Source organism: Phragmites australis, chromosome 1 (genome assembly GCF_958298935.1).
Source record: "Phragmites australis chromosome 1, lpPhrAust1.1, whole genome shotgun sequence".
Lineage (NCBI taxonomy): Eukaryota > Viridiplantae > Streptophyta > Magnoliopsida > Poales > Poaceae > Phragmites > Phragmites australis.
Window position 1 is genome coordinate 14,833,477 of NC_084921.1, and position 13,737 is coordinate 14,847,213.

General features: G+C 43.8%; 1 protein-coding gene across 2 annotated transcripts; it reads left to right on the plus strand.

Annotated features, from left to right (window-relative positions):
- Positions 1-7,678: 7,678 nt before the first annotated feature.
- On the plus strand, positions 7,679-12,214 carry LOC133910833 (acyl-CoA-binding domain-containing protein 4-like). 2 transcript variants are annotated; one of them, XM_062353084.1, is made up of 10 exons: positions 8,433-8,555; positions 9,258-9,345; positions 9,450-9,980; positions 10,301-10,366; positions 10,450-10,616; positions 10,687-10,834; positions 10,917-11,007; positions 11,131-11,486; positions 11,568-11,672; positions 11,758-12,214. In XM_062353084.1, the coding sequence occupies exons 3-10, from the start codon at positions 9,504-9,506 to the stop codon at positions 12,016-12,018; spliced, it is 1,671 nt and encodes a 556-aa protein (XP_062209068.1). In that variant the 5' UTR covers positions 8,433-8,555; positions 9,258-9,345; positions 9,450-9,503; the 3' UTR covers positions 12,019-12,214. The 2 variants fall into 2 exon arrangements, with proteins under 2 accessions (XP_062209064.1, XP_062209068.1); XM_062353080.1 differs by lacking the exon at positions 9,258-9,345 and having other exon boundaries at positions 7,679-8,555.
- The last annotated feature ends 1,523 nt before the right edge of the window (positions 12,215-13,737 follow it).

Consider the following 13,737-nt stretch of genomic DNA (forward strand, 5'->3'; position numbering starts at 1 on the left):
TAATTTTTCAATATATGGCCTCATATCATTAGCATATTTACATTGATGCGTAATCTGTACATACGAGCCTAGCCACCTTATCTTATATGGCTGCTGATGCGGAATTGTAGTTGATTTGAGTGCATCAACAAGAGTTTGACTTGCAAAATTCTTAAGACAATATGGATCCACCACCATAGTTCATGTCATATTCTACATGTTGCACCAAGTATAACACATATACCAACCAGGTTCTTTTGTTTGGATCCATCTCACAACTTTCCACAGAATAATCTATTGCAAAAACTTCGGTGAAATAAAAAGCTTCAAAGCTAGTTCAATAGCAACATACGATGATCAACATCAGCTCTAGTACCATATGATATGAGGAACAGATGCGACGCATGCTTCTCTCCTCAGGTTGGCCCGATCTTTCATGGTACTATCAACAAAAAAAACACAAAGAGACAGCTTCTTCAGCTTGAGCAATGAAGGATCTGATCCGACTTGGCAAAGAGAAGCTCCAAACGCTCAATACAATCTTGACCTGCGTGGCAAAGCACACGAACAACATATGAGACAAGATATGATCAACATGTGATCTTGCACTACCACATAATCATTGAAAGCAGACGGTATATCACAGACGGTGATTTCTTAGGACCTATCATAGATAAAATATCCTTAGACGGTTGCTAAGACAGATATTTCTATAACAAGACATGTGTTTAGATGTGAATGGACTCACAAATGGCTTTTATAAATCTATCTATTTCTATAATATAAACACAAACAATTTTTACAAAAATCCGTCTATGATATTATTACAGACGGTTTCTTGTAAGATATCTTTGTATCTATTCGGTAGACACAGATGAATTTTATAAACATATATCTATATTTAAAGACCCATGAACATTTTCAAATTAACCGCATGTCTCTCCTGGATCTTTTGGCTTCAAACACATACAAACCGCTCATCTCCCTAAGCTCTTTTAGCTTCTCACACACACAACCTCTCGTCTCCCTTCAATATAAAGCGACGAAGAGTGTTCCTCTTCCTCACTCACCATATCCAAGTGTTTCACTACACTGAGAAGCGAAGAGTGTTCTGCGTCCTCACTCGCCATCAGCGTCGGAGAAGTGAGATCTCGACAGGGGCTGGATCCCTTTCACTACACTGATGTGAGTATCATATGGTTCCTTTCGTGGTTTAGGTAGAGTTTGTTAGGTTTTTATTGCTTCGATCTGCGATGGCGCAATTCACGGTAAGCATGAAGTGGTAGGATGGGGTTGTACTTTTGGCAGCTTCGATGGCGCGGATGCTTGGCGTTGACTTCAGGCTCGTGGACTTCATCTTTTTCACTGCTCTAAAGGCCCCCTTCGTTGACCCTATGTACATCATCAACCACGTTCTCCATTCGGTTCTACTGGATGGAAATTTCTCCATTGTTGTTTATCATAATAGAAATATTTTTGTCTACTGCAAAACAGGCTTGAATGTCCATTTCTTGCTAAACCATAGCTGAAGTTTTGGTAGCAACGCAGTCTGGTCCTGACTGATGCATGAGATCGTCAAGGTGCAGCCAGATTCGGATGACTGTTAGCTGCTAATTGAAGATGATTCTTGGGTTAATATTTGTGCTTAAATGCAGGAGGTTGAGATGATGTCTATCATCTCATCTTATTGAAAAACTGCGCCGATCGATCCAAGTTTATCGATCACTTTTTATCTTTTTAGAAGATGGTGTTGCCATGATGTCAACCACTTCATCCTTTTGGAATACGGCATCGGTCGACTAATGATGTATAGCTAGCTAGTTTTATGTGTTTTGAACAATGTGTGACTTGCATCTCTGTGATATATATATATATATATGTCTGTGTTTTGTGTTCTGAATAATATTTTATCGATGTTATGAATAATGTGTGATCGATATTCTGAACAATATGTCAATAAACATAGGTGAGTTTTAAAAAAATCCATCTGTTACAATAAACACAAACGGGTCTAAACGAAACTCGTCTGTGACTCTTAGTAATTACAAATGGGTTTAAACAAAACACCACATATGACTCTTGCTACTCATATACGCTTATCTGGAAAATTCGGCTATGTGTAAGTGTATTGCAGACAGTTCTGAAACCGTATGTAACAAGCCCAATATTACAAACACTTTTGTAAAGACACAACATATTACCATCTGTGATAGGGTTTAAAATTCATCTATAAATACCTGTTCTAGGATAGTATTAATTCTAGATTGAATCAAACCTATGCAACAATGAAGAACAAAGAACTTGATCAAGAGATCAACCCCTGTGCAACAAGGAATAATTTCTTCGATTGAAATTCAAGAACAGCAAAGAAGATATGGTCACCAACACACGGTGATTTTTCTAGGTTTATTTCTCATGAAATCCAAACATAATCATATGATCTCCTTTACATGGACGTGACTTTAGCATTACATAGAGACTCTACGATTTCTAAAATATGAAATAAACTCAAAATATTAAATGAACTCAAAAATAAAAAACCTAATTGTATAATCGTTAGATTGTTGCTCCAATTACGACGCATCTAGACGGAAATTGAAGCTAGGACTAGAACTATCATGTGAGCCATGAAGTAAGCTTTAGTTTCAACCAAGTACTTGCATGCCCAAAACGTATTATGTTTGCGAGTTCTATGAGCTTTTTACTTAATGCGTGTCTGGTTGTGATGAGCCGAACCCGAAACGGCTTCAACTCTTCACATCTTTTGCTTTCTTGTATGAATTGCATCTGAATCTATGTAGAACCAAATATGAAAGCCTTCCAAGCTTTTAAAAACTATTGAGGCGGTAGGATTCATCCAAGTGTGCCATATAAGCCATTGATTCATCATCTTTAGCAACTCTCGCGTGATGTTTTTGACAGCCCATGCTGTCTTTGTTCAAAATAGCATATATCTTCGTAGTACTCTAAATCATGCACCATTATATCCATTAAAAGAAGACTTCACAAGTTTTATGAATATGTATATTTTGGATGTTGGGATTATCTATTTTTGGCTTAGTTTTGACATCTTCTCTGGACTAAAAATAATAATATGACACATAGACATCTTGAACACAAAGTCATGGAGTTGTTGTGCTTCCAGCCGGTCAATCCGCATCACCTGGTCTCCAAAGATTAGGAGCTTGATCTCCAGATACCACAACTGATCACTAACAATTTGGTCTCGTGAGATAAGAACTTGGTCGATCACAACTTAGTCATAGTCGTGACCGTTAGAGATGCTCTTATCATCCACTATCTCTTTAACATGATTCATCTCGTAATCTGATTCTGATCCTTATCAAACTAGGTTAGCGTGACGGTAGCCAGCGGCAGCGGGAACACCGGCCAAGATGGTGGTGGAGGGGGGTGGGTTAACGCCACACTGTTGATGGAATGAAGAAGACGAAAAGGAGCAAGCATCGCAGGAAAGAAGAGGAGAGGAGCGGCATCCAATCCGGATAGAACGGCTGACGCGACAGGCATTGACGGAAGAGAAGAAAAAAATCGGTCGCCTCCGTGGAGTTGTTCGTCTCCTGTCATCGTTGTGACTCTAACCTCAAACGATTTATCATTCTATATAGTCATTGCCATCACCTTTCTATCAAAATCTGTCTTTCGATCAGACCAAATGGGACGACAAAAAAAAATAGTACTATACGTGCACACATGATCAACTAAACGACATAACAAGGGCACTAGTGAGTGACTTGGCCGCTTTCACGAAAGGTACCCTCCCCTGTTCATTTCCCTTTCGGAGTGAGTGAGGAAAATGACGGGAGCAACCGAGTGTTTTCAACGGCAACGATGGTAAACGTGCTTTTCCCTTTCTAATTCTATGTACCCTCTGCCCAAAATGCAAATGGCTAACGAAATGTTATTACAAGAAGAAAAAAAGTTAAACTTTACTCTCCCAAACTATTTCGTTGGCACATTTTTTAGGATTGTTGGTGCATTTGACCCCTTTAATAATTCTTTTATCCTATTTTATCTAAAAGAACTAAAACCAAGTCACTTCACATCTTGATATTTAAATTTTCTTATTTTCCTTATAAAAGTTGTATTTTAAGTCAACCTTTTGTGGCATGACTGTAGATGACAACATACCCGTGTATGCTATGATTTTTTAATGTTTGTATCCTGCACTTAAACCTGTCTCAGGTCACCTCAACGTATGCAAGTAGTCATTAAAAAATAAAAACAATATTTTTTAACATATGTAACACAGATGACATCCTACAAAATTTCAACTTAATACACGACTCGTGTAACAAGAAAAAAAAAGACAAATATAGTCCACGCTAGAAAGTGGGACAGAAAGAGAGAGAAATAGATCACGCTAGTAAATGAGTAAAATGCTTGTTTAATCATCACGAGTCAAGCAGGTTACCTCGGGGATTTCTCATACCAAGACCATCCCAATTATATTTATTTTATTTCGTTTCTTTCTAATTCTCCTTATTATTTTTATTCTCTTTATTTTTTTTTTACTTTCAACAACTTTCTTTCAAAAAGATTCAAAAGAAAAGTGAAGAGAATCTCGTTACAAATAAAATGACCTTGAAAATCCTTTCTTAACGAAAATCGTGAAAAAAAAACTATTGAGACGCTAAAAGAACGAAATTTTTTTTAAAGAGATTTTAGTGCTGATGGAAATCGGTTGGCGATGGACTAAGGTTTGGGTCTTTTCGTCGCGAGGCGCGACGTGACGTGCGATCACCCAGCTGCCTGCCTGCCTGCCACTCGCGCGCACACGGTGGCCGCACACAGACGCGGATGGACACCGGGGGCCTGCCGTGCCCTGCCCTGCCCTGACGTGACGCGAACGTATCACAGCCCACGTTCTATCCCTCCCTCTCGCGACGCATTGACTTGGCCGGAAAAAAACGAGCACTGCTCTACGGCAGCCATCCGGTAATCCGTCTCCGTTGTTGCCCGGCCACGAGAGACGTGCACCGGCCCTGCCTTTATTTCCTCGCGTCGCCATCGGCAGCATCCTGACTCCTGACGCCGGGGGTGGGGTGTTTATTACCTGTACAGACGAGGGAATTCAATCGCTCGGTTTGTGGTTGTTTGTGCACCGCCGGGAGTAGCTTCACAGACCCGGAAGCGATGTGTGAACATCATGAACAGTGCCGAGCGAATTGTTGTTATAAAATCGTTTTGCACGAACAGCGCCGAGTAAAGGCACCGTTGCTAGCGATACTTAGTTTTTTTTTCAACGGCACTCTCCATCTGTGTGATTTTCTAAGAGACCGGAGTACTGCTCGAGGGGCTCGAACACCCGCCGGCTCGGCTCTCACTTTGGAGTGTTAGGTCATTTTCAGTAATTACTTTAAATTTTCATCCTAAAAATACTATTACAGCATCCCCTATTACTATTACAGTATCCCTTATTTTTTCATTTTCAGCAACTACCTTATTTTCTACCTTCTACTTCTTTTTTTCTCTCTCCGGATCCGCTGTCAGCCTCTGTAAACAGTACTGCTACAGTAACAGGCATCGTTTTCTTCCTCCGAGCCCACTGTCAATCTCTGTGAGCAGTGTTGCTACAGTGTTACGGTCAACAGATGAGGGGATTCAAGCGCTCGGTTTGTGGTTGTTTGTACACCGCCGGGAGTGGCTTTACAGGCCTGAGAGTGAGGTGTGAACATCATGAACAGCACCGAGCGAATTGTTGTTATAAAATCGCTTTGCATGAACAGCACCAAGTAAAGGAACCGTTGCTAGCAGTACATATTTTTTTTTTAACGGTGCTCCCCATCTGTGCAGTTTCCTAGAGACCAGAGTGCGGTTCGGGAGGCTAGAACCCTCTGCCGGCTCGGCTCCTACGTTGGAGCGTTACCATCGTGCTCATGCACGTCCCCTAGCGTAGCGGTATGTAGTTTGATTTGATTAGTTTTAGTCTAGTCCTTGTCTTCCCCCCCCCCCCCCCCCCCTAAAAGAAGCCTAGTCGCTGCGTTAGTGATGTGATATTCAGTCGCTGAAATTCACAATGATCGAAGGGGCTACTGGTAGTACTGTAACACAGAATGCAAAAATTACCGAGCAGTGGTAACATCAATGGTTATATGAGAATCAGGGTTCTCCATTTCGATGAAAACGGGCGATTTTCTGTCTTGTTGGCCACCCGGTAGCAGCACATATCGGCTAAAATATTTCGGTTTTAGGGGTGGAAACAAGCTGAGTCGAGCTCACAGTCGTGCGCTAGTCAGGCTGGTGTTGCCTAAAAAAAAGATCGAGCTCAAGCCGTCTCGAGTCCCACCGCCACAAACGCCTAGACCCCAGACCTTAGACGATAGAGAGTCCCGCCTGCCAGCTTGCCGCCTTTCTGCTCGTCAACCTCTCCCGTTGTCCGCCCTCAGGTTCAGCAGGAGGCGTGCAGCAAGCACACACAAGAAGCTTTCCTGCTACGTTACTTAATTATGATTCGTGGCAATATAGCCGAGACAAAGATCTATAATGATTCTTGGAGAGTTGATGATTCGTGACATACATATCTATAGAAAGGAGAGTTGAAAAACTGAACATCTAAACCCAAAACCTCCTACTCACATCCTTAACCCCTAACTACCAGGCTGAAAGCTCTTTCGAGCTTTGATCTAGATTGTTTATTTATTCATTCATCAAATTACAGATTTAAATTTGAAGCTTTTCGCCTGGAGAAAATCCTAAAAATCAGTCATTTCGGGTTTATCGACGGGGTCTGGTAAAATTCCGCATGACGCTAACATTAACCCTGATGAGAGCACGCTAACTCTTAAGGATTATGTCTCACAGGAAGTAGTGAATTTGTGGAGTCAAGATCAACCAATTAAACATCCTTTGCTAACAATCTTTTGGCAGCGAATGTACATTTGATTAACAAATGCAAAATTACTCAGTGACATTACGGCAGTCATATTACTATGAGTGTAAAACGTGGGCTTAGTACTAGACTACAAAGTGAAGCAAAGCAGAAGCCAACAAGGCCAGTTTCAGCCCTGTAATTGCGCAATTCCATCTGCGATGAGTGTGTTTGGTTTATGAGATAAGATTGGATAGGAGATGATCTTTTATATTTTTAGGATATTTGATTAGAGAACGGATAGATGGTACCATCAGACTTTTAGAAATATTCTTCAATATGCTAGATGGAGTGATTCATTTATTTTAACCGGATGAGATCATCCACCTTGGCTAATTAGGATCATTAGTAAAATAATTAGTGATAATTAGCATATTGTATTACTAATAAGTATTTATTACTATGAGATTATAGTAGTTAAGTGTTAGTGTGTTTATTAGTTTACTATTGGCACGTCGATTAGAGTACGATTAATAATAATTAATATATTTTGTTATTAATTAGTAATTACTATAATAAAATTAGTATTATAAGTGTTAATATATATTGATTAGTGTATGATTAACTATTATTATTTAAAATTAAAAAATATAATTTAATTAATTACTTTTATCCTATCCATCCTCATCTCTATCACCAAATAAAAAACTGTAAAATCCTATCAACTCAACCAAATAAACAATTTAAATGAACATGTTAAAAAATTAAAAACAGTTATATCCTACTCATGTTTACCCTCGACAAAAACGCACCGCTAGAGAATCCGCAGCACCACCAAACCCAACCCCGGGAGCGACACACCTCCCCATCACATCCACACACCCCAATGCCTCCCCACTCCCCGTCACTTTCAGTTAGACAAATCCCTCTCCTCCAACCAAGCAATGGTCCGTCTCTCTCTCTCTCTCTCTGACTCTCTGCGCGCGTGAGAGTATACGAGTACTCAATTAGATACTCCCCCTTCCTCTCTCCTACTCCTCACACATTCCCACGCACACGTTTCCCCATACACAAACACACAGAGCCCAGGCCATAGATGCTGTGCGTACCTACAACTCTAGTACAATACATACAGGGCCACACTCACCAAGCACAGGCACAGAGACGCCTTTGCATCGCATGGTCACTCGTGTCTCCCGACTCACCTCCCTCCCTCCCTCAGTCCCTCCCCTTGCAGCAGTAGCAGTGGTGCTGTGCTTGGTGTGCTGGGTGCCTGCTGCTACAGTGGGTGCGCGTACCCCTGGCGAGGCGAGCTGAAAAACCTTGGACATGAGTTGAGAGGCCCTATCGTTTCATGTCCATCTCCGAGTGAGTGAGAGGGCGAGCGATAGACCGATTGATTGATGTGTGATGCCTCACTAGCTGACCCTTTGTGGCAAATCTCATCAGCGACAGAGACCGCTGGTGTGACAACTTGTGAAAACACTCTCCCTCTCGCCTCGCCCGCCTCCATATCTTTGGCCCTGTCTTCTTCTCCACCCTTGCTCGCTTCCTTCATTCCTTCAGACGGAGAGGGAACAGAGAAAGAGAGGGCAAGAGAAGCAAGAGAGAGGCAGAGGCAGAGGGAAGAGGGATGGAGCGGAGGAAGAAGGCAATGTGGTTGTACCCCAAGGTGGTTGGCTTCAATCCTCCGGAGAGATGGGGGCACTCCGCTTGCTTCTTCGAAGGAGTTGTCTACGTCTTTGGGGTATGTACCCATCGATTGATCTTTGCACTGAATTCTTTTAGAAATTTCCATTTTTTGCTTCTTTGTCTTGAGCTTATGGAAACTTAGTAGTAACTGAACTGCAAAACAATTTAGATCCTAGGGAGAGGCCGTGAGCTCTGACATTTTTTGGGGGGATTCGTTTGGAGAAAAAGCTGTATCTTTTCTGGTGTTAATCCTCTAGAGTTGTGTCTTGTCCTGTTGCAGCTCCCAGTGACGGAGTAGTAGCAAAATGTTTTGCAGCTTTCACCTAAATTGAGGAAGTCCTTGATGTAATATTCCTCTTTAATGAAAAAGTAGTAGTGAAGGAAAAGTAGATTTCCCTTTGTTGAATTACGGCCAGTTTGTCACCACCACCTGCAAACCAATATGCTAGTAGATTTTTGAGACCTCCAGTCTCCTATAGAAGCAAAAACTTTTGCATCAGAAACATGAAACCATTTGCTTTCACTGTAAGATTTTTGTTTGTCATTCAGTAGACCAGCTTAAGTTAGCGGCAAATGTCCTGCAAAAGGAGTACTCACAAACGGAAAAGGAAGAACAGGGACTTTTCGCTGTTTTCTCTTTCTCCAATCTTTTGGACCACTCCCATGTTCAAGTTTCCTGATTGGTATGCTGTGATGTTGGTGTGGTCACGCAAAGGAAATGTTAAATGCGACCTCCATTGACACCCATACCTCACAGCTCACATGGTCGATCGCTACTTACTGCACCGACCGAGGCGTCGTCCTCTGCTCAACGATCCATGGCCTCCAAACAATGAAACAAACCAGTACACAACACATGGTTTCACAGTGATCTTTCACAAGATCAAACAAACAATCTGCAATCGCAACTAGTTTGTTCAGTTTTGATGCGTTGCCGTTGTCCATGAAGGGATGCTGCGGCGGCCTGCACTTCAGCGACGTCTTGACACTGAACGTGGAGACCATGGCGTGGAGCTCCCTCGCCACGACGGGGCAGCGCCCGGGGACGCGGGACAGCCACGGTGCGGCGCTGGTGGGCCACCGGATGCTCGTGTTTGGGGGCACCAACGGCGGCAAGAAGGTGAACGACCTCCACGTGCTGGACCTGCGCACCGGGGAGTGGACCAAGCCGCAGTGCAAGGGCACCCCGCCGTCGCCGCGGGAGAGCCACACCGTGACCGTGGTCGGCGGTGACAGGCTCGTGGTGTTCGGCGGGAGTGGGGAGGGGGAGGGCAACTACCTCAGCGACGTTTACGTGCTGGACGTGCCCACCATGACGTGGTCCTCGCCGGAGGTGAAGGGCGACTACTCGCCCGCGCCCAGGGACAGCCACTGCGCTGTCGCCATCGGCGGCAGGCTGTTCATCTACGGCGGGGACTGCGGCAACCGCTACCACGGCGAGGTGGACGTGCTCGACGTCGACACCATGGCGTGGTCAAGGGTAAGTGTTACGTCCTTGTAATGTATGGTAGCGTGGCTCAAATGTGACAGCGCTAACAGATGCACATGTTTCCGGTCTAGATTGCCATTATCTTTCGCTTTCCAACTGTGACAGGGACTTGCTTTCTACATTAGATTTCTCGTTAAATCCCCAGGAGTTTGTCCATCTTTGATGCTGACTGCCATAGTGTTTAATTGCAGAATTTTGCTTGTTTCAGCTTGTAAACTAGCTAAGATACTGAGCAGACAAAAAATTTCTCAACGCAATTTGCATTTCAGGGTAAGGGTCTTGTGTGCTTACTTAAGTTCGTTGATTCGCAGTTTGCAGTAAAAGGAGTTTCACCCGGTGTCCGAGCAGGTCATGCAGCTGTGAGCGTTGGGTCTAAGGTTAGCATCAGTTACTGAAATGACAGGAACAAATTTTGTGAGACAACTCTTTTCTGGATCCTGAATAAAGCACATCTGTGTAGGTCTATATTATTGGAGGAGTTGGTGATAAGCAATACTACAGTGATGTCTGGATTCTTGATGTCACCAATCATTTGTGGAGCCAGCTCGAGGTATGCGGGCAGCAACCGCAGGGACGGTTTTCTCATACTGCAGTAGTCATGAATACTGACATTGCAATCTATGGAGGGTAAGCTTGCTGAAAAAAAAAATGCACTAACTTCTGAGACAACAGTTTAACATAGATTGAGAATTTGCAGGTGTGGTGAAGATGAACGCCCCCTGAATGAGCTGCTCATTCTGCAATTGGGCTCTGAGCATCCAAACGGCCGCTACAACATCTCGATGTGCAAGGTTCTTAGCAACCACTGGAGCCAGGAGAAGCGGAAATTTCTGAGGTCAGAAAATGTGAGTAGCTTAACTTGCTTACGAGTAATTGTGTTGTTAATTTGTCCTGTAAAAACCAAGTATGACGCATAAGACAATGCAGCAAAAAGATTTAAGCGTGAGCAATGGAGAAATCGTTCAGAAACCTCGAGAATCAGAGTTCGAGCAAAGAAATCCGTTTCTGCGTGGTCTGGGTAAGTGAATTTCTTAACACCCCTCCCCCCCCCCCCCAACAAAAAAAGGAACTTCTATTCTGTCGGTGTTATATTTGCGATACTTGCATTATTAAGCATTAGGTACATTGTTGAAATCTTCAGAGAATGGCCAAGTGAAACGAAGAAAAACTGGTGAAGTACGCCCAAATGATCCTGAGTCGGAGCAAGAGGAGCATTCATTGTCTCTTTCCCAACATTCTTCACCGTCGCAATCCGATCAAGAGCAGAATGGAGCTCACAAACTTTCAGCCTCGCCCAACGCGTCGATTTCAGCCCTGCAGCCGTTCGTTCGCCTCAACGCCAATGGCACTCTGAGGGCTCCTGGACCTGGGAGCATTTCGTCGAGAGCTCTGAAGGCTGATCAGTTTCTCCGCACCATTGCACCGCAACATCGGCAGGAAGTGCAGTTCCTTTCCTCCGATCATAAGCCACAGCCTCGGCCTCCCGGTCCACCCCTTGTAAGCCACTCATCGCATCAATCACTCAACAGGAAAAATGTTCGGCAATATCAACCGTGTTTATATCTGCTTGATCTGCAGATTGGCGCGGAGGTTCATGGCACAATCGATGGAGCTTTCGACTCGGGATACCTCATGACTGCCATGGTGAACGGGCAGCTCTTCAGAGGCGTACTGTTTGCTCCTGTAAGCAAATCCATCCGGAAACAAACTACAAATTATTCAGGCTTTCCCTGTTCTTGATGTTTCCCGCCGTTCACTTTCGTCTCAGGGACCCGGAGTGACGGCTCCGAGACCCGCGGCGCACCACCCGATCCCGACCGTGCCTCCCCAGCAGCGCCCATTGGTGGCTCACGCCATCCCAGTCCACGCGCGCCCAGTGCCACAGGCAACGGGCTTCGTGCTGCCGGATTGCGCCCACCACGCGCGGCAAGGGTTCCCCGTGAAGGCCGTCAAGTCTGAGCCGGAGAGGGGCAGCAGCGACCTGCATGATGTTGTGCTCACGCTGGGAGGGCCTGGAGGGGGCAAGTGAAGTGGGCCCCTTCCTCAACACTTGCGATCCAAGCCCTGCTGTTTATCTCTCGGCTTGCTTTGTAAATTAGACATTCTAGTTGAGAAAAAATAAGACTAGTAGCTTCGTGTAATCATGCAGGGTGATTTTACGGTTATTTTACATATGAATATAGTGTTACCTTGATGCAGTTAGTTTTGCTATGAGCAGTTAGTTCCGCGAGCTTTCCTGTACTCGTTAAGTCTTTTCTGATGGCACTGCATAATGTGGCTCCTGCCTTGAAAAAAAGTTAAGTTTTGCTTCAATTTACTCAATGGCCGTTCCAAATTGGATTTCTGGTTCACCTACTTGAAAAGACAGCATAAACCAAGAGTGATCAATATCCAATAAAGGTGACCCATTATTGTTTACAAGATGTTGCTATCTTGGGTAGAAGATTAGACGATTCTTAATGCCTTGATGCCCACAACAGGGTATGCATTCGTCTCATAAGAATCTTAGATATTTCAGAGTTTCACAATCCAAGTAGATTATGCATTCGTCTGATAGGAATATCTAAGGAATCTTAGATATTCGAGAGTTCCACAATCCAAATAGATTATGCTTGATATATTCGAGTAGGATTATACCTTGGGTTCCCTGAGTCTCTAAGGCGAGGAGAGGGGTACGTCCAGGGCATCAAGCAAACAAAACGATCGAATCTCAAATCAAATCAATCGAAGCACAAGCAAGCTGTGGTTTCAGATCTCTGAAGTCACGAAACCCCTCAAGACTAGTCGAGTAGAAGACCAACACCCATCGAAGATCCATAGTAGAAATAATCCCCTAGTTGATTAGGTCTTGAGCCCTAGACACAGCCAAATTTTGCCTACTTTTTAGGGTTAGACAATTTCATCATTATACTATGTGATCCAAATATAATAAATGCATGACAGGACGTAGGGTTATTACCCAACTCGAGGGGTCTGAATATGTATAAACTTTGTGTCTCTCTGTGTGATACACTTCTACAACTAAGCAGATATCCTTATTTTACATATTACAAAATAATTTATGATTGAGTATCAAATCCTTGATAGCTGGCGCCGTCCATGGGGAGATGAGAAACACAGTCAACATCAGAAGATCCAAGATTGAACTGGTAAAGTACACCTTTCATGATATTACCCTGGGGCTTCATCCAAACCCCCTGGCAAGATTTCACTGCCAGTCACGTTTGGGGATTTGAAAAACTTTCGGACAGAGAAACTCTAATTTGATGTGGCCGATTTTGACACGGCATACAACATCATCCTCGGCCTACCAACATTGGCCAAGTTCATGGCAGTGATCCATTACTCGTACCAAATCGTAAAGATACCAGGTTTGAAGGGAGTCATCCAAGTCTAGGGTGATAGACGCATGACGCTAAAATGCGAACATAAGAGCCTCAAGCTAGACGATTCGCCCCCTTGGCGTGAGGTCAACACTGCAGAAGAGGATCTTAATATCCCAAAGCCTAAAATTCACACCTAAGTCTGGTGATGAAGTCAAAACCGCCCCCTTAGACCCTGCAGAGCCATCCAAGTGCAATATGATCGGCACTATGCTAGATCCCCAATGGGAGATCACACTCGTCATGTTCCTACTGGCAAATTCGGACGTATTTGCTTGGCAGCTGTCCAATATGCCAGGAATTCTTAGGGTGGTAATTAAACACAAACTCGGGGCACAACCCAATGCCCGACCAGTATGACAAAA

Bases quoted from the DNA above. Each gene is read 5' to 3' on its own strand.
- LOC133910833 (XM_062353080.1), top strand. From the start codon at position 8,442: ATGGAGCGGAGGAAGAAGGCAATGTGGTTGTACCCCAAGGTGGTTGGC. The intron at 10,367-10,449 runs GTTAGCATCAGT...ACATCTGTGTAG, and splicing joins CTGTGAGCGTTGGGTCTAAG to GTCTATATTATTGGAGGAGT. The intron at 11,673-11,757 runs GTAAGCAAATCC...CTTTCGTCTCAG, and splicing joins GAGGCGTACTGTTTGCTCCT to GGACCCGGAGTGACGGCTCC.